The 19,120-nt window shown below is 36.4% G+C and overlaps 1 protein-coding gene across 3 annotated transcripts in view; it reads left to right on the forward strand.

Moving 5' to 3' along the window:
- LPGAT1 (lysophosphatidylglycerol acyltransferase 1) overlaps window positions 1-19,120 on the forward strand; it is a 95,859-nt gene that overhangs the window by 30,962 nt on the left and 45,777 nt on the right. For all 3 annotated transcript variants that reach the window (XM_053606720.1, XM_053606718.1, XM_053606721.1), the window contains 3 exons: window positions 7,615-7,733; window positions 11,337-11,432; window positions 15,629-15,902. In XM_053606720.1, the coding sequence (XP_053462695.1) occupies window positions 7,615-7,733; window positions 11,337-11,432; window positions 15,629-15,902 (489 nt within the window). The remainder of the gene's footprint in view (window positions 1-7,614; window positions 7,734-11,336; window positions 11,433-15,628; window positions 15,903-19,120) is intronic.

Below are 19,120 nucleotides of genomic sequence, written 5' to 3' on the forward strand. Positions count from 1 at the left end.
GGGGAACCACAAATGTCAATATTTTTATTTTATTTTTTCTCTTGATCTAGTCAGATTTTCTGGAGAAAGTTCTTCTGAACTCTGCGCTGATATACCCTGGGAGCTGGGTAGGGGTAAGGGAGGGGATCAGAGAGATGGATCTTTGTTTCCCGTACACATTTATTTAGTCCTTGTGTCACTTGCTATTCAACCTCACCCTGATTTTACCACAGGCTTATATTAACCTGCTTGTTTTGAACCCTTTAACTTAGTAGTTCTCAAACAGGCTGAGGGTAAAGGCAGGATGTTTAAAATTGCCCTTTTGGATTGTAATAGAGGCTATAGGCTAGGGATGCTAAAGGTTTTGTAGTGTGAATAGCTGACTGTAGGAGGAAAAATTGCTTCCCTAAAATGCCAATAGCTTCCCTTTTGAAAATAATGTGAATTTTAACTTAATGCAAATGTCAATACCAGTTAATTACTAGTTAATTATCTTTGATTTTCCTGCTTTTCCTTAATTTATGCTTGCTAATAGTGATTACAATTTTAAAAATATTTGAAATTAGAATTCTAGAAATGTCTTTTAAGTAGGTGGCCAGATTAGAAGCAAGAAAACTAGTTAGGATGTCACTGCAGAAATCCAGGCCAGAGTTATTAGTGGCTTGGATGGCAGTGGTAGTATTAAAGGAGAGACATAAAGGATGCATGAGAGGGATTGAATGTGGAGGATGAAGGAAAGGGAGCAATAAAGATGGTGTTAGGTTTTGTCTTAAGATAACTAGGTGGACAATGGCATTCTTTGCTAAGGTGGAGAAGACTGGGGAAAAGAGTGAATTCTAAACTGAGCATACTCTATTCAAGATGTCACAACAGTGCCCAAAGACAATATTGATTTTTTTCTTATACCATTATCTCTTCAGATTTGGTTATTACTCCACTGTCATTCAAAAAACACTTAGTTCTTTGGTTATATACTTCCCTATCCCTCCTTATTGCTACCACCCATCAGCCTTATTTGTTGAGGACTTTGATACTGGGCTTTTCCAGCCTACTCCCTGATACAATCATAGGCAACTTTAGGGCTGGCAGGGGTGATTTAGCCAAGCTCCTGTTCTAAAGGTTCTCGGACCTGAAGCATGCCAGCAGTGGCGGTATGATATACAGGGGTTTCCGATCCCAGTTCATCTACCACCTAACTGTATAACTTTGAAAATACTGCTTACCCTTTTGTGTCTCATTTTCTCATTTTTTAAATTTAATTAATTAATTTTTTTTGTTGTTGCAGTTTTTGGCTAGGGTCGTGTTTGAACCTGCCACCTCTGGCATACAGGGCCGGCACCCTACTCCTTGAGCCACAGGCGCCGCCCTCATTTTCTCATTTTTAAGTTGGGGATGGCAGTATCTGTATGTTTGGAATTGTGAAAATTAAATAAGTAAATAATATAAATTATTTTCTATTAGTGTATTGGTATATAGAATTGAGTGGGGATATGCGGAGTAGGTGATTACAAGGCATAAAATAAGCATTCTATAAATGTTAGCCAGTAAGATTGTTACTTATATATCAATTTAATAATATATACCACTATTTTTTTTTTAGTTGTAAATAATACCTCCAAAAGCTACACCTTGAGCCTTGCTCTGTCAGATTTCAACTTCTTGAATGTTAAGTGCCATAAAGGGGGCATTGAACATGATTTCCTAGTGTAGTCTGTATTTTTGCTTTATAAAAATAAAATAAAACTTATCAACACTTCAATTTTTCAAAATGTCTGGGCCTTCTTTCAGGTTGTTTGAATAGAATGTGGAGATGGAGGTGGCATTAAGTACCTTTCTTGTTATTGCCCTGACCCTTTGCCTCTAGTTAATCATCCCCTTGCTTGGCTTCTTTTCTTCACTGATCTCCCCTCTGTAATCAGTACCTCAAACCACTTTCTCACATCCATTCTTTTTTCTGAGACGGAGTCACACTCTTGCCCAGGCTAGAGTGCCATGGCATGAGCCTCGCTCACAGCAATCTCCAACTCCTGGGCTCACATGATCCTCTTGCCTCAGCCTCCCAAGTAGCTGCGACTATGGGCCTGTGCCTCTTGCCTGGCTAGCTTTTCTATTTTTAGTAGAGATGGGGTCTTGCTCTAGCTCAGGCTGGTCTTGGAACGCCTGAGTTCAAGCCACCCTCCCACCTCAGTCTCCCAGAAGGCTAGGATTACAAGTGTGAGCCACAGTGCCTAGCCTCTCATGGCCATTCTTAATTAACATCCTCATTCCCTTCTCTTTTGCTTCATTTTCTCCACTTAACCCCTAACCTTAGATAATTCTAGGCCCGTTTACCTTTAACCACAGCTAATGAAAGCCACATTTCTTTGAGCTATGAGAGATGCATTCATGGATTATTTTTGCTCTTTAATTTTTACTATCCATATTAGAATATCTGACTTTACGTGACACAGCAGCCATATGGCTTTTTTAGTTAACAGTGATTCCAGAAGTGACTTCCCTGTCATGTAATCCAATTACTAAGGTCTCTATGGTATTATCAGTTATATTTCATTCATTTTCACAACATGTTTGGGCAGTATTAATGTTAATATTTCAAAGTGAGAAAACTAAGGCACAGAAAAATGCTTTTGAAACTTTGAAAAGTAATTTATTATGTTTGTATATTAAGTAATCTTTCTTTTTCAAATTAATTCTTCTTTGTGGGTCAGTATAATGGCTTTAGCTTCACTGTTTTTAAGGAATCTGTGGATTATTGGTGTTTTTATTTACTTTTTGAAATGTGAACTGTCCTAATCTATTCTAATATATAACTTTTGGGGAAAGTATATTGGTATATAGAATTGAGGGGGGATATGTATAGTAGGTGATAATCTTTAGTTTTGGCTTTTAATAAGAATTTTAAAAATTTATTACAACTAGAAAACTCTTTTCCAGTTTTTATTCTCTGTCCTCTATTCCCTTTGGAAATGGACCTGACCCAATTTTTTTTGGAGAATTTATTTCACAGAACAGTGTGATAGAATATTTCTGTTCTTCTAATCAAGTGCAATGTAAGAACTGGCAGGTGTCCAGAGCTTCTGTAGTTTAACATGAGAGTAATCCTCTCCCTTGGTTAAGATATTAGCTTTATTTTTACATTTACTGATTCTGTGATAGCAGGTCAGGACCTTAGGAACATAGCTACTTCCTGTAGGAAATAAATTTTGTTAGTTACTTAACTTTCCAGTAGTGATCCTGGAAGCTTGTTCTAAAAGAAGAATACCCCATATATTAGAAATTCCATTTGTTGTTGAATAAAAATTAGGATTTATTATAAAATTCAGCATGGCTTTATTGCTATGTCAGGATGATTTCTTTTTTTTTTTTTTGTAGAGACGGAGTCTCACTTTATGGCCCTTGGTAGAGTGCCATGGCATCACACAGCTCACAGCAACTTCCAACTCCTGGGCTTAAGCGATTCACTTGCCTCAGCCTCCCGAGTAGCTGGGACTACAGGCGCCCGCCACAACACCCGGCCATTTTTTGGTTGCAGTTTGGCCGGATCCGGGTTTGAACCCGCCACCCTCGGCATATGGGGCCGGCGCCCTACCGACTGAGCCACAGGCGCCGCCCACCATCTTGGAATTTTTAATAATTTTTTTTTTTTTTTTTTTGTAGAGACAGAGTCTCACTTTATGGCCCTCGGTAGAGTGCCGTGGCATCACACAGCTCACAGCAACCTCCAACTCCTGGGCTTAAGCTATTCTCTTGCCTCAGTCTCCCGAGTAGCTGGGACTACAGGCGGCCGCCACAACGCCCTGCTATTTTTTTGTTGCAGGTCAGCCGGGGCCGGGCTTGAACCCGCCACCCTCGGTATATGGGGCCGGCACCCTACCAACTGAGCCACAGGCACCGCCCCAGGATGATTTCTTGATTAAAATTTGATCTAGGCTGGGAGGGGTGGCTTATACCTGTAATCCTAGCACTCTGGGAGGCTGAGGTGAGTGGATTGCTTGAACTTAGGAATTCGAGATCAGCCTGAGCAAGAATGAGACCCTGTTTCAAAAAGTCACCAGACTTGTGGCAAGTGCCTGTAGTCCCAGCTGCTGGAGAGGCTGAAGCAAGAGGATTGCTCAAGCCCAAGAATTTGAGATTGCTATGAGCTATAATGCCATGGAACTCTACCAAGGGTGACAAAGTGAGAACCTGTCTCCAAAAAAAGAAAATTGATCTAGCCATCATCATTTCTTTGATTTAGCATGCCACGTGAGTCTTGATAACTCTTCACATTTAGTCTGAAAATAAATTTTGGCTAGGTTCTGGTTGAATGATAAAACATATTGGATTAACTCGTAATTATACTTTTAAAGTATTTAGAGAGAAACATTAAAAACAATTTGTATAATGTTAGATGTCTATTAAAATATTCTAGATAGTAAATAGTAAAATCTGTTTCCATACTTGATAGGAAAAAACCCTAAAATTTTGGGGGAAAATTTCTGAGGGGAGAGAGAGGATACGGAAAATTAGGGGAGGTGTTATATTCATTCCTTAGAGCTGCCATAACAAAGTACCACAAGGTAGGTGGCTTAAAACAGCATTAATTTATTCTCAGTTTCAGAGATTAAAAGTCCGAAATTGAGGTGTCAACAGGGCCATGCTCTCTCTGAAGGCCCTAGGGGAGGATCTGTCCTCACCTCTTCCCAGCTTTTGGTGGTTGACCACTATCCTTGGTCTCCCTTGTCTTGTACGCACATCACTTCACTCTCTGCCTCTGTTATCACACAGCGTTCTTCCTGTGTGTCTGTGTCCAAATTCCCCACTTCTTACAGGGCAATCATGTTAGATTCCTGTTAACAGCCCATCCTAATCCAGTGTGACCTAATCTTAACTTCATTCACAGATGCACATCAACTTTCATGATATACTATTCAACCCAATGTAGAGGGATCCAAATTTAATTTATGTTTTGATATTTAAACCAATCACTCTTACCAGGTTTATCTACTTTACATAAAGCAAGCAAGTAACACATTTTATGCAAAAAAACTTATTTGTATTTGCAGTTAAATTTACGTATATGCTTTCCCACTGCATGGGACTTGGTATGTAGTATTTTCCATTCATGTAGCAGAGATTGCATTAAAGGACTGTTCAGTTATGAAACATCTATTAATACAGGTGTGGAGCCAGAAAACTTTCCACATTACCTCTTAGTAGCTTAATATTTATACAACCAAGCCAAGCTTTTCTTGAGACTTTTAACTGCTATTCACTTTGGAATCGTACTTGAAACGTTCTTCTTTGTTTCATATCCACGACACCTAACACTACCTGATGCTGGTTTATTGACTAAAGAATGAATTAATGAAAGAATGGAGGGGATGCATGTGTATGTGTCTGTGTATGTCTCCATAGAAGACTCTCAGCAGGGACATAATGGGAAGTTTTCATTTAGTGACTATATTCTCCATTCTTAAAAGCGCAACTAGTGGCGTCCTTCAGTCTATTCTTTTTTTTTTTTTTTTTTTGTAGAGACAGAGTCTCACTGTACCGCCCTCGGGTAGAGTGCCGTGGCGTCACATGGCTCACAGCAACCTCTAACTCTTGGGCTTACACGATTCTCCTGCCTCAGCCTCCCGAGCAGCGGGGACCACAGGCGCCCGCCACAACGCCCGGATATATTTTTTGTTGTTGTTGCAGTTTGGCCGGGGCTGGGCTTGAACCCGCCACCCTCGGCATATGGGGCCGGCGCCCTACTCACTGAGCCAAAGGCACCGCCCCTTCACTCTATTCTACACTCTGCATTTCTTAGGTATATCATTCCATATTAGTACATAAGTGCTTGAATTACATAATAGTCCAATGAATGGATATATTATATGTTATTTAGCTAGTCTCCCTTTTAAAACTTTTAATTGTAGTAAAATACACTAACATACAATTTACCATCTTAACTTTTTTCCTTTTTTTTAGACAGGAGCTTGCTCTGTCAACCAGCCTGGAGTACAGCGGTGCAGTCATATCTCACTGCCCAAGCGTTCCTCCCACCTCAGCCTACTGAGTAGTTAGGCACATACCACTACACCTGGCTAATTTTTTTCTTATTTTTTTGTATAATCAGGGTCTCATGTTGCTCAGGCTAGTCTTGACTTGCCGGCTTCAAGTAGTCCTCCTGCCACAGCCTCCCACAGTGCTGGGATTATAGGCATGAGCTCCCACACCTGGCAGTTAGTTTAGCTTAATTGTTAAGTATATTCACATTGTTGTGCAACCAATGTCTAAATTTTTTCCATCTTGCAAAACTGAAGTTCTGTACTTATTAAACAAAAATTCACCCCTAACCCCTGGTACCCACCAATCTACTTTCTGTTTCTACGAATTCGAGCTAGTCTCTCTTTCTAGTTGTTTTCATTTTTTGCTTTTACATATAGTGCTGCAGTAAATAGCCTTGTATATGCCTCATTTTGCACATCTGTAGGAGGAATTCCTAGAAGTAGAATTACTGAGTGAAAAGGTTTGTACATTTCTTAATTTTGAAATATGTATAGAGCAAAATTGGCTTCCAGTGGCTCTCCCCACTCCCCAACTGTGATGCACAGGAAGCTTGACATGAGGGTAGGGTAAAAGTGAATACTCAGGTAGAATCAGCCTTTGATAATTCATGTCAGGCATTTGAGGAACCCTAGATGCTTCTTTGTAGAATCCTGAGGTTTGAAAACTATGCTCAGTTGTATTTTTTCTGTGAAATATATTTACTATAAAATGAGGCATAACTACATTGAAATAGCACTATTTTCCTTATAAAATATATATATATATATACACACACATTTGGGTGCAATGAATTTTCATCTGGTGATTTTAAATAAAGTTGTCATTTTATTAGTTTTCTTAAAGTGAAATATATGCTTTTATAATTTTTTGGATGTTTTTGTATAAAACAGAATTCGAAGAGTTCAGTGACCTCTCATTGATAGTCAGCATTAATAGCTGAAATTCATTTTCCCAGACTTTTTTCAGTGCATTAAATAACGCATAAGTTGTATTCCTTCTTTTTAAAAAATGAGATTGTGCTGTATATACCATTTTGTGGTTTGCTTTGTTAGTTGGTAGTATGTCTTTTTTGGAATAGTGTATTAGAGATACCCTTCATTCTTTTCATGAATTTATTCTCTTCTTTTATATCATGTTTTTCTTGTTCATTTTCTTATTGGAGAACACTTATGTTGTAACAAACTTTTTTTATACACATATCCTTGCTTATTTGAACAGTGTTTTATAGGATAAATTCTAAGAAATAGAACTTCTAGATGTGACCATTTTATGTTTTAATGGATATTTTGGGGCTCTGTAAAATGTTATATTAATGTTCTGCTTTTTATAAAAAATAAATTTAGTTCTAAACTTTTGGAAATTTTAGCTAGATGATGTATCATCATAAATGTACACCACTTTTTCTTTTCTTTCTTTTTTTTTTTTTTTTTGCAGTTTTTGGCCAGGGCTGGGTTTGAACCCACCACGTCTGGCATATGTGGCCAGCACCCTACCCCTTTGAGCCACAAGTGCCACCCCAACACCACTTGTTCTAATATAAGTTTTGTAGTAATATACAAATATTTAAAATGACAGTCTTGAAACTTTTTATTCTTACAGTGATGGAATGGGGGGAAGATATTAAAGCAATTTCAAAAGATGAAGCAGTGATGTTGGTGAATCATCAGGCCACAGGGGATGTGTGCACACTCATGATGTGCCTCCAGGACAAAGGACTGGTAAGCTGCCCTGAAGGCAATAGGGGACATCTCAAAGGTGAAAGTTAAATAAGAATCAATTCAAAAATCTTACTTTGGTTTTGGATATAGACTTAGACATTACTATCTATGCTTTTCCTAACAATTTAGCAAATACTAAAAAAAAAAAACCCATATATATATATATATATATATATATATAGTTCTAAATCAACCGAGGAGGAGAATTTAGAGACTTAAAAATAATAACTGGGATATGTGGATTATATCTCAATAAAACTTTTAAAAAATAATGACTGGGATAGTAGCAAATGGAAGGCTGCTTTCAGGTGAAGTGGGGAATGTGAGTTTGAAAAATGCAAACACAAAAAGCAGTATTGATGTAGTATGGTAGTGTATGAAGGCTGAGACAGAAGAATCTCTTGAGTCTAGGAGTTCTGGGCTATAGTGTACTATGTCCATTTAATGTCCACACTAACTTTGGAATCATTATGGTGACCTCCAAGGAGGGGGGAGGTTGCCTAAGGAGAAGTGAACTGGTCCATGTCTGATACAAAGCAGGTCAAAACTCTCATGCTGATCAGTAGTACAATAGCACCTGTGAACGACCACGTTAGCCTGGACAACATAGTGAGACTCCTCTCTCTGGGGAAAAGAAGTGTTATTGCTTAAGATATAAGATAGAAGAGTAAAATTGGTTAGTGAATTACGTGATCTTGGCCAGAAGAAAATAAGATCATGTTATTTTAGATTTCATTTACAAAGTAAATTGAAAGGCAAGATATTAGGCCCATTTTATCCAGGCTGTTTGGACTGTTTATTTTACACTGCTTATATTAATGTATCAGTAGAATGTGTCTATACATTGAATAGATTTAAAAAATAAATTTAGCATTAAAAGAATTATTACCTTTTGTCATGTGGTCAAAAGAAGTATTTTTGGTTATTGTAAAATGATTTGATTTAGTTTGTCTAGATTCATTTTTTGGTCCCAAGTAATTTTGTTTTTATTTTTAGATTAATATTGAACATTTTTAATGATCATATTACTAAATAATATGAAATCTAGAACTTTTTTCTTTTGAGACAGAGTCTCAACCTATTGCCCTGGGTAGAGTGCTGTGATGTCACAGCTCACAGCTCATAGCAACCTTGAACTCTTGGGCTTTAGCAATTCTCTTGCCTCAGCCTCCCAAGTAGCTGAGACTACAGGTGCCTGCCACAACGTCTGGCTGGTTTTTTGTTGTTGCAGTTGTCATTATTGTTTTAGCTGGCCCGGGCCAGGTTCGAACCCACCAGCCTCAGTGTATGTGGCCAGCGTCCTACCCACTGAACTACAGGCACCACCTAGAAGAACTTTTTATTTTCTTTCATAAAAGACTAATTGATAAATATAAGAGTGGAAGCACTATAATCTCTACCTCCTGCCTAAGAAGTACAGGGCAATATTACTTTGTATTTACCAGAAGAAATGTTCACCTGATTTATTTTATACTCTGGGTACATTCAAAGATGGAAGACTATTGCTAAATTGTATGCCAGTTACAAAAATATTACTTTAATGATAACATTAGCGTAACTTTTTGAATTCAGGAGACTTGATGTGTCCAACAGTGGGGGTTCTATGGATATTTTGGTAGGACAGCACTGTTTCTGGGAACTGTTGTGGGCATTGCTGGATGTTTTGCATACCCAACTATAGACTGCCACACACTGAGTTCTAGTAGCACTTCTTAGTCATAATGACAATCAAAATTGTCCAAATTTTCAAACTCACACAATAGAGAACCATTGACTTTATTATTATTTCAAAAGGACATAAAGAATGGAGTCCTTTATTTAAATCTCTCTAGTGTAGATGATGTTTTGATATGTAGAAAATCCGTGTTTCCAGATAAAAAATAATTGATATAGACCAATTTTGTCTCCTAGGCATACAAAGTTTTGAGTGACAATCCTATCAAATATTAGCAGAGTTGATTTAGGCATCTTGTGTTTACTGATCTTTTTTTTGAGGAATATCAAAAATGATTAACTGTATTTTCTGCTGTGCTAGTAGCTTTTAAATAATTATCTGTGAATTGCAGGGTCTTACTCTTGCTTTTTTATAGCAATTTATGATAAAACTAAGAATTTTTATTTCTGTCAAAAGAACTTTTATTAAATGTTTAATAAATATTTATTGGCTTATAACATTTCCCCCCAAAATAAGTTAGGACACAGTTATCCATACATATCTCAGAAGACAGTTTGGCTTACTCAACTTGTTTTAGGTGATCCTTCATCTGAGGAGTAATTCCACCATAAATGAAAGCTTAAACATAAAAGCTAGTTATATTAGTGCTGGTATTCTAAACCAGAAACCAGTAAGTTGCAGCTATACTTTATACTGAGTATAAAGCTAAAATGCTTTACAGGCTGAATCTACTGCTTTTGGTTTGTTACTTGGGGCACTTGTTAAGAAATTTTATTTAGTTCAAATCTTAGTCTATTTAAACAGAGTACTGTAGTTGTTATTGCAAAGCACAATAAGACTAAAAACAAGACACTGGTGATTATTTTACTCTGTATTAATTGACTTGGGGGCTTAGTTCTTGGTATGCATCTTTTTTTTTTAAGCGATGTGATATAGTGAAGCTGACAGAATAGGAGTTGTATAACTGCAAAACTAAGGCAGAAGCTGGAATAATATCTGTACACTTTTATAATACCTTTATAAAAGAAGCATCTGGGTGTTAATGTTTTAGTTTTTCCTTATATGTAATTCACATAATTTAGTGCTTAGAGATAATGTTTACATTTATTATTCCCACTGGAAACCAAAGTAGAGCTCATTGCATTCTTGTCTGAGGTGGTAGCTTTCATTTTAAGGCTTATAAGAAGGAATGCTACTTCTTTAGCTGGAAAAAAACAATTAACCAATTTGTTACCTGTAGCCTGTTTATACTTACTTGTAATTTATAAATTTGCTTGAAATGAAATCTTCTTATGTTCATATAGTATTAACTCTAATCAGGAATAAATAATATTTTTGTAGTTATAAACTGAGAAACTATAAATAATTTTATTCTGGCAAAGATTAGGACCTTGCATAAACCAACAAATATTCTTCGTAACATAATAGAATGTATAGATCCCTCTATTATATTAATTTTCAAACATTTTATTTTGGACATTGACTTTTTACATATTAACCATGAAGGAATACTCACGTTTTGTAAAACTTTCATGTATAGCTCTCATTTGATAACTCTAATTATTTATTATATTGTTTCAAAATATTTTATAATTTATATAAGAATTACCAGAGACTTTATTTAGGGTAGAACAAAATTGAAATCATTAAGTCTAAATTTAAGAAGTTAATTCACCTTCACTTGATATATAGTGATAATATCTATAGCTGTGACTTAGGATTTAAAGACTTAGAATTAAGATCTATAATTTTTCATGTAGACTGTATTAGTAAGTGTGCTGCATTTGTAGAAATACCATGAGGTTTAAGATACTTAGGTTAATTAAGAGTATGTTTGGATGATTTATTTAATGGTTGGAGACTTGGCTAGACTATAGTCAGATTTCTTCTATCTAACATGACTTATATTTTGCTTTTAAATATCTTAGGTTGTTGCTCAGATGATGTGGTTGATGGATCATATTTTTAAGTACACAAACTTTGGAATTGTTTCTCTAATTCATGGAGACTTCTTTATAAGACAGGTAAGTAATGAACATTTTTTTTCATGGTGATAGCCTGATTAAACTGATTTTTGATTATAAAAAGCAGCATAACAAAGCTGGGCGCAGTGGCTCATGCCTATAATCCTAGCACTCTGGGAAGCTGAGGTGGGGGTATTGCCTGAGCTCAGGAGTTTGAGACTAGCCCGAGCAATAGTGAGACCCTGACTCTAAAAAAAAATTAGTGAGTTGTTGTAGTGGGTACCTGTAGTCCCAGCTACTTGGGATGCTGAAGCAAGAGAATCACTTGAGCCCAAGAGTTTGAGGTTGCTATGAGCTGTGATGTCAAGGCATAGCACTCAACCCCAGGGCCACTGAGTGAGGCTCTGTCTCAAAAGAAAAAAAAAAAAAAAAAAAGCATAACAAAGCCAATTATAATAGGTTGGGCTGGTTCTAGTGTCTCAGGGAGCTCATCCTATGAATCTTTATTTCTTAAACATTTATTCAATGTGAATTTGAGTAAAAGATAATGAGTAATTATCATAATAATTAAGACTCATAATTTGAGTCTAAATAATGCACATATTCTAATCTCCACTGTCCTTTTATCAAGGGGATACAGTCCAGTTAGTAAACATTTTTCAAGCTCCCAACATATTCCCTGCTCTTCAGTTTTTTAGCTCTGGGCAAATTTCTTTCTTTCTTTTTTTTTTTTTTTTTTTTTTTTCAGTTTCTGGCCGGGGGTGGGGGGGTGGGGGGGGGTGGGGGGGTGGGTTTGAACCCACCACCTCTGGCATATGGGGCCAGCACCGTACTCCTTTGAGCCACAGGCGTCACCCCTGGGCAAATTTCTTAAATGTAATTTGAGAATAATAGATAGTACCCCTCCCCAGATGGGTGTTTTAGATATTTAATGAAGTAATACACATAAAGCACTCAGAACGGTGCTTGTTACCTTCAACATCATTTTTATCATGATTACTGCTACCATTATCTATATTCTCACTATTATTTTTATTTATAAGACACTATTGTGTGGTACAGAAGATGTCTAAATTAACAGTAGAGATTTTTTTTTTTTTTTTGAGACAGAGTCTCACTATGTAGCACTCAGTAGAGTGTTGTGGAGTCACAGTACAACCTCCAACTCTTGGGCTTAAGCGATTCTCTTGCATCAACCTCCCAAGTAGCTGGGACTATAGGCACCTGCCACCACGCCCGGCTATTTTTTTGTTGTGGGTTATTGTAATTGTCATTGTTATTTGGTAGGCCCGGGCTGGGTTCAAACCCGCCAGCTCTGTGGCTGTCACCCTTGCTGCTGAGCTACAGGCACCAAGCCGAGAAACTATTTATTAATTAATATAATAATAGGAAATGTTTTGTGAATTCATAGAAGGAAAAGTAAGCATATCAGATTTTTGTGAATACTGAAAAACTTTTAGAGAAGATATTTGGCATAGATTTTATTTTATTTTTTTTTCTGAAACAGGGTCTTACTCTTGTCACCTAGATTGGAGTGCAGTGGTACAGTCATAACTCACTGCAGCCTCAAAATCCCTGACTCAAGTCTTGAGCAATTCTTCTGCCTTGGCCTCCCGAGTAGCAGGGACTACAGACTGGCACCGCTGCGCCTGGCTAATTTTTCAATTTTAGGTAGAAACAAAGCCTCCCTATGTTGCTCAAGATACCCCTGACCTCAAATGATCCTCTTGCCTTGCCTTCCCAAAGTGTTAGGATTGCAGGCATGAGCCACCACACACACCTGGCCTTGGCATAAATTTTAAAGAATGGGTACAGATTTGATGGAGGAAGGTGAATTGGGAAGGGTCCCAATCTTTAGGAATAGTTTTGTGTGGGAAAAAGAATTAAAGCAATCATAGCCTCTTATCAGGTCAGTACTATGTTAGGATTTCTCTGGTATGCTTCTAGTATCACATGCTTTATTTTCTCCATAGTGGATTACTGAAATATGAAATGTAAGAATTTTTATGTAAGGTAATGTCACACTTATTTGCTGTTTATATATTTATCAACTTCAACTTGGATTGTGCAGTGCCTTGCATATAGTAAGTACTTCATGAATAACTGGTGAATCTAATTAAACCTCTTCTAAGAACCACAAATTCAGAAATAAGCTGGAAATGAATAGAAAAAAATTCAGAACTCTGTGTGAAAATAGGTGTCATGAAACACAAATATTTTACTCCAGACAGTTTTATGTACAGAACAGATTTTTATTTTTCATGTACTATGCAGTTACCGCATTTCTTTTGGAAACTTGTTGGTTCTTCTGGGAAGAAAAGCTAATAGAAGCATGGACTAGAACCTCAGGAAGAAGTGGCAGTGGGGATTGGCTACAAGGTTAAGACAAAATAAACAGTGATCAAAACAACTTACCAAATAACCTAACCTTTGAGAAGGTAGCAGAACCAAAAACTAGAAAGGTTAGCAATCTGGTAGACCTTGCTGGGTCCTTTACATCCTTTCCCGTCTGAGGAAATTACTGAATTCATAACGTAGTGTAGCTGGCCCTAATGATGACCCTCAGACAAAAAGCAGCTAAATTATTCTAAACTAATGGTGTACTTTTGAAGGGATAAGTGTTGAAAATAATGTACTCTAAAATATTTTCCTTGTTGTTACAATGTAAAGTTTTGCATATTCAAAATACTTTTGCATTTCAAAGTACCTGGGAGATTTGCAAATTCAATTTTTCTTTTTTGTAATTTTTTTTTTTTGGCCAGGGCTAGGTTTGAACCTACCCCGTCCAGTATATGGGGCTGGAGTCCTACTCCTTGAGCCACAGGCGCCACCCTGCAAATTCATTTTTAAAGAGCAACATTTTTCCCTTCTAGATTAGTAATAAAAATCTATGAAATGGGGATAAGAAAGAGAAGAAGTATTAATGTTTAAAAAATCTTTGGGACTTTGCTACTACATTTTCACAAGATTTTCCAAAAATAATAAAAATATTTTACTTGTAGTTTTGGGAATTTAGTATCTTAATCATAATTCAATTCAGTAAACTAGTTAATAAAATGTCTTATTTATTTGGGATCCATTTAATCTGAAGACTGCAGCATATTATTTATTTTAAGGAGCTTCTATAATTGTGTTGGCTGGAAAAATTATTAGCAAATTGATGATAGTGAAAGGAAGAACCTTTGTGATATTTAGTTGTAGTTTTGGTCCTTCCTACAAATATTTGTGGATTCTGCTTTTCAGTCTTCGGATTCTGCTTTTCAGTCTTCAAATCATCGTCTTTTCTATCTTACCCTTACACAAAGATCCGTATCAGAAAATCCTCTTTCCTTTTAGTTTTTTCCCTGAATGTGCCAACTTCTCATCAATATACTATAATTGAATCTCGTCAAACTGCAATAGTCACCTAATTTACTTCCTATAATCTTTTTGTCACAGGAGCCAGCAGATTTTTTGTAAATATAAATAAAATTATAGTACTTTGTCGTTCAAAAGTATTTGAAGATGTCCCCTTCAAAGCTGTTTGCTATGCACAAGACCCTTCTTATTTTGATTTCCACCTCCCTGTGCAATTTCATCACCTACCACTAACTTCCTCATACATCACACTTCCACTGCGTTGGCCTTGGCGCTATTCTTTACATACCAAGCTTGTTCCCACCAAAGGGTCCTTGTCCCTTTTTTTTCTTGTACCATGGAATATTCTGCCTCTCATCGTCAGGAATATTCTGCCTTTCATCGTCAGTGGCTTATTCTCCACATTATCAGCTCTTGGCTCGAATGTCACCAACTCAAAGCAGCTTTCCCTGACCTTCTTGAACCTTTCTGTCCTCTTACTCTTTTCTTCCTATCATGTATCACCAAATGAATTTAATGTCTGTGCTGACTAGGGTATATGCTCCATGAGGGACTCTTATTTCTGCCTATAGGCCTAGTGTGTAGGGGCATACTTGGCAAATAGTAGGCCCTCAGCAAGTAGTCACTAAATTGATGAATGACCAAACTTTCAGGGGCAATGAGAACAATTTCCTTTCTCTTCAGAAAGAAAGGTTTATGTTAAGTGCTAATAATTTCTCCTTTTTTACCACTGTAATCAAAAGGGAAATGGGGGTGGGGGTTGGGAATCACTATTCTATTCTGTGATTGGATTTTAATTTAGCAGTTCTAATTTTATGGCATTAAATTAATTTTAAATTATTCTACTTTATGACATTTTAATTTCAGATGTACTTATTACATGTGTTTGTACTTTCTAGGGAAGATCTTATCGTGACCAACAGCTGGTGCTTCTCAAGAAGCACTTAGAAAATTATTACAGAAGCAGAGATCGAAAATGGATTGTTTTGTTTCCAGAAGGGGGCTTCCTCAGGAAGAGGCGAGAAACAAGTCAGGCATTTGCCAAGAAAAATAACTTGCCATTTCTTACACATGTCACTCTGCCAAGGTGTGGGGCGACAAAAGTTATTTTGAGTGCACTTGTAGCACGACAGGAAAATGGAAGTCCTGCAGGAGGAGATGCTAAAGAATTAGGTATGATGGGTTGTAGCATTTTTTTACCTTGTTGGAATTAAAGGATTTTCTGGAGTTCCAGAGGATGATGCTTGTTCTTTTTTATATTTATAGGTTTTATTAAACAGAAATAATACTTAGACGATGAAACTGTAATCTATTAAATGTTTCTATGTACAAAAGTAGTCCATACTTACAATAATTTATTCAAAGAATACAGAAATGTAGAAAGTCAAGGTGTCTTTCTCCTGCCCTACTTAGCCGTATCCTGGGCCATTCCCACTGCTGCAGTAAGCCATACCTGTAAATGTCTTGACATATTGGTAGAACTATTTCTGTAGTACAGATTCCTAGAAGTAGAATTGCTAGGTTAAAAGATCTAAATATAGAAATGACTCGTTTGAAAAGCTAATCATAGATATACAAATGCAGACAATAACAATACATGCTTTTATTTATCAAGTTTAGAAAGTGTTTTTAATATAGAGAATGGATTTTTTTTTTTGAGACGGAGTCTCACTTAGTCACCCTTGGTATAGTGCTATGGTGTCATAATTCACAGCAACCTCATACTCATTGGTTCAAGGGATCCTCCTGCCTCAGCCTCTTGAGTAGCTGGGACTACAGGTGCCTGCCACAACACCCAGCTACTTTTAGAAATGGGGTCTCACTTTTGCTCAGCCTGGTCTTGAACTTCTGGCTCAGGCAGTCCACCTGCCTTGGCTTCCAAGAGTGCTAGGATTACAGGCATAAGCCACCATGCCTGGCCATAGAGAATGAACTTAATGCAATGTGACAATATTTATTAATACCCTTAAAGTGTTAATAAAGGACTCAGTTATTTCACTGGAAATAATACTTACCAAAAGGGAATATTCTGAAGTGCAGGCAAAGAAGTTTTCACAGATTATTTATAATAGCAAAAAATTAGAAATAGCCAGAGGGAGAATAAATAAGTAATTATCCATGCAGTGGAATACAACACAGCCATTACAAATGATGTTTGTGGAAAGTTTTTATTAGCTTGGAAAAATGTTTGTGATATCAAAGTGGGGGAACAATATACTATATACTATTGTAAAAACAATTTGTGCTCAAATCTATAAACAGTAAGGTGGTAGGAAATGAGTGAAAGGAAAGAGATCAAAATATTAAGAGTGATTGTTTCTCTGAGTTATAACATAATTTTTCCCCATTTATTAATATTTCTCTAAATTTTCCATTTTTTAAATAGTATATATTACTTTTAATGTGTGATTTACTTAAGTAAATCACACTCAAAGATGGAACTATCTTGGAAATTGTCTGGTAAATTGTGAAGTTTTGCAGAAGGTATTTGTGCCAATAGCTTGAACAAGTTTATTTAAGATACTGCTATGAAAATTTGGTTATATATTAAAAAGCTGAAAGACACTAGTTCTGTTTCCTTTGTGCACTTTGCTACTTCTTTTAATACTCATTAGATAAATGAGAACTGAAGCATCAGCCCTCAGAAATATGTGTTTTTTAAATGAGATAAGGACCAGACACGGAAATAATGCCCATGAGATTTAACTGAGTTTTCCTTTCATTTGTTTTTCCCCAAGCAGCCGCTTGGCAGTCAGCTCTCTTAATCTTTCATCATCTATTAAAAAGACAAATTGAGAGTCTTTTAATAGAAAAGGAAAGTTCAGAATAGCTTCACTGCTGGAGAGACACTGTGGCAATGTCAGCCAAGCCAAAGCTTGAAAGCAAATGTCGTCCAAACAGGATTAGTTGCTCTAATAAAGACTGCTGTTTTAAAATAGTTCCACCCAGTCAATACCCTGTGATGTTCTAGAGCTCAAAGGTAGGGTCAGTTGTCATATTGATTGCATAATAGTGAAGAAAAAAACATTTTTTTCCTTTTGTAGATAAATAATTTGGGTTTATAAGCAGAGCAAAGTAGTTTATTTTTTTGTCCTACCTTAATTAAAATTTTGTATTCTAGCTCTTAGAAACAAAATCATAAGTATACCTAAAAACTAGTTTTACTTATGTTTTACTATTCTGTATGTTTTGGTAGTTTGCATTTTATTTTCTTTAGTGTTCATATTCCATGTAAACACAAAGCATGCTTTTGTATTTGTTTTAAAATGTGATATATACTCGTAAATCAAAATTGAGTTCTGTCTGATTAACTTTAAAAGGATTGGGGGTTTTTTGTTTGTTTGTTTATCATATGATTTAACAGATATTAAACTGAACTGGTGAGTTTTTCCTGTATCATTTTATTATAAAAATGTTCAAGGCAGCGCCTGTGGCTAGTGAGTAGGGCACCGGCCCCATATACCGAGGGTGGTGGGTTCAAAACCCAGCCCTGGCCAAACTGCAACAAAAAAATAGCTGGGCGTTGTGTTAGGCGCCTGTAGTCCCAGCTACTTGGGAGGCTGAGGCAAGAGAATTGCCTAAACCCAGGGGTTGGAGGTTGCTGAGAGCTATGATGCCCTGGCACTCTACCGAGGGTGATAAAGTGAGACTCTGTCTCTAAAAAAATAAATAAATAAAATGTTCAAACATACATAAAAGTTGAAAGACTTTTACAGTAGATATATATGAGTTGATCAATTAGATGTTATAATTAGCATTTTGACATATTTGCTTTATCATATTTCTTACCATACTCCTGTCCATCCTTTAGTCCATCTTAGTTTCTTTTTAATGCATCTCAAAATAAGCTGCAGACATCAGGATACTTTATTATTAAATGTTTCAGCACATATATTGTTGGTAGCTTGTTATGGTGTATTTCTTTACATAAACTCTATTCCTTTAACAATACCTCTTATTTAAAAATTAGTGTTTTTACTTGTTCCCTGTCTTTGTTTGTTTTTGTTTTTTTCTCCTAGAATGTTCTAAAATCTTCAAAGAATTTAAGGCCAGTTTTAAAAATTATTTGACCTACAAAAGTAATATATCGTTGATTCCTAGTGCACATTTGGGTTTATGCTTGCAAATGAGTTTTCTTTTTTCTCTTAAATACTTCAAAGAATAAACTCTTACACTTTAACGTCTGGCTATCAGCTTTTTCTGTGAGGATTACCCACTTGAGTCTTGCTCAACTTTATACTCCATTTTGGGAATCAAAACACTACTCAAAGGATTGAACTAAACTGAACTTCCCCACCTCCTCTCCTCAAAAGCATTTTCCCTTCCAAAGGGAAGGAAAGTTTATTGCTTTATTTGTATGTATCTCCTGCTGAAATTGGGAGAGTTTTTTT

This window comes from Nycticebus coucang, chromosome 10 (assembly GCF_027406575.1).
Source record: "Nycticebus coucang isolate mNycCou1 chromosome 10, mNycCou1.pri, whole genome shotgun sequence".
NCBI classification, from domain to species: Eukaryota; Metazoa; Chordata; class Mammalia; order Primates; family Lorisidae; genus Nycticebus; species Nycticebus coucang.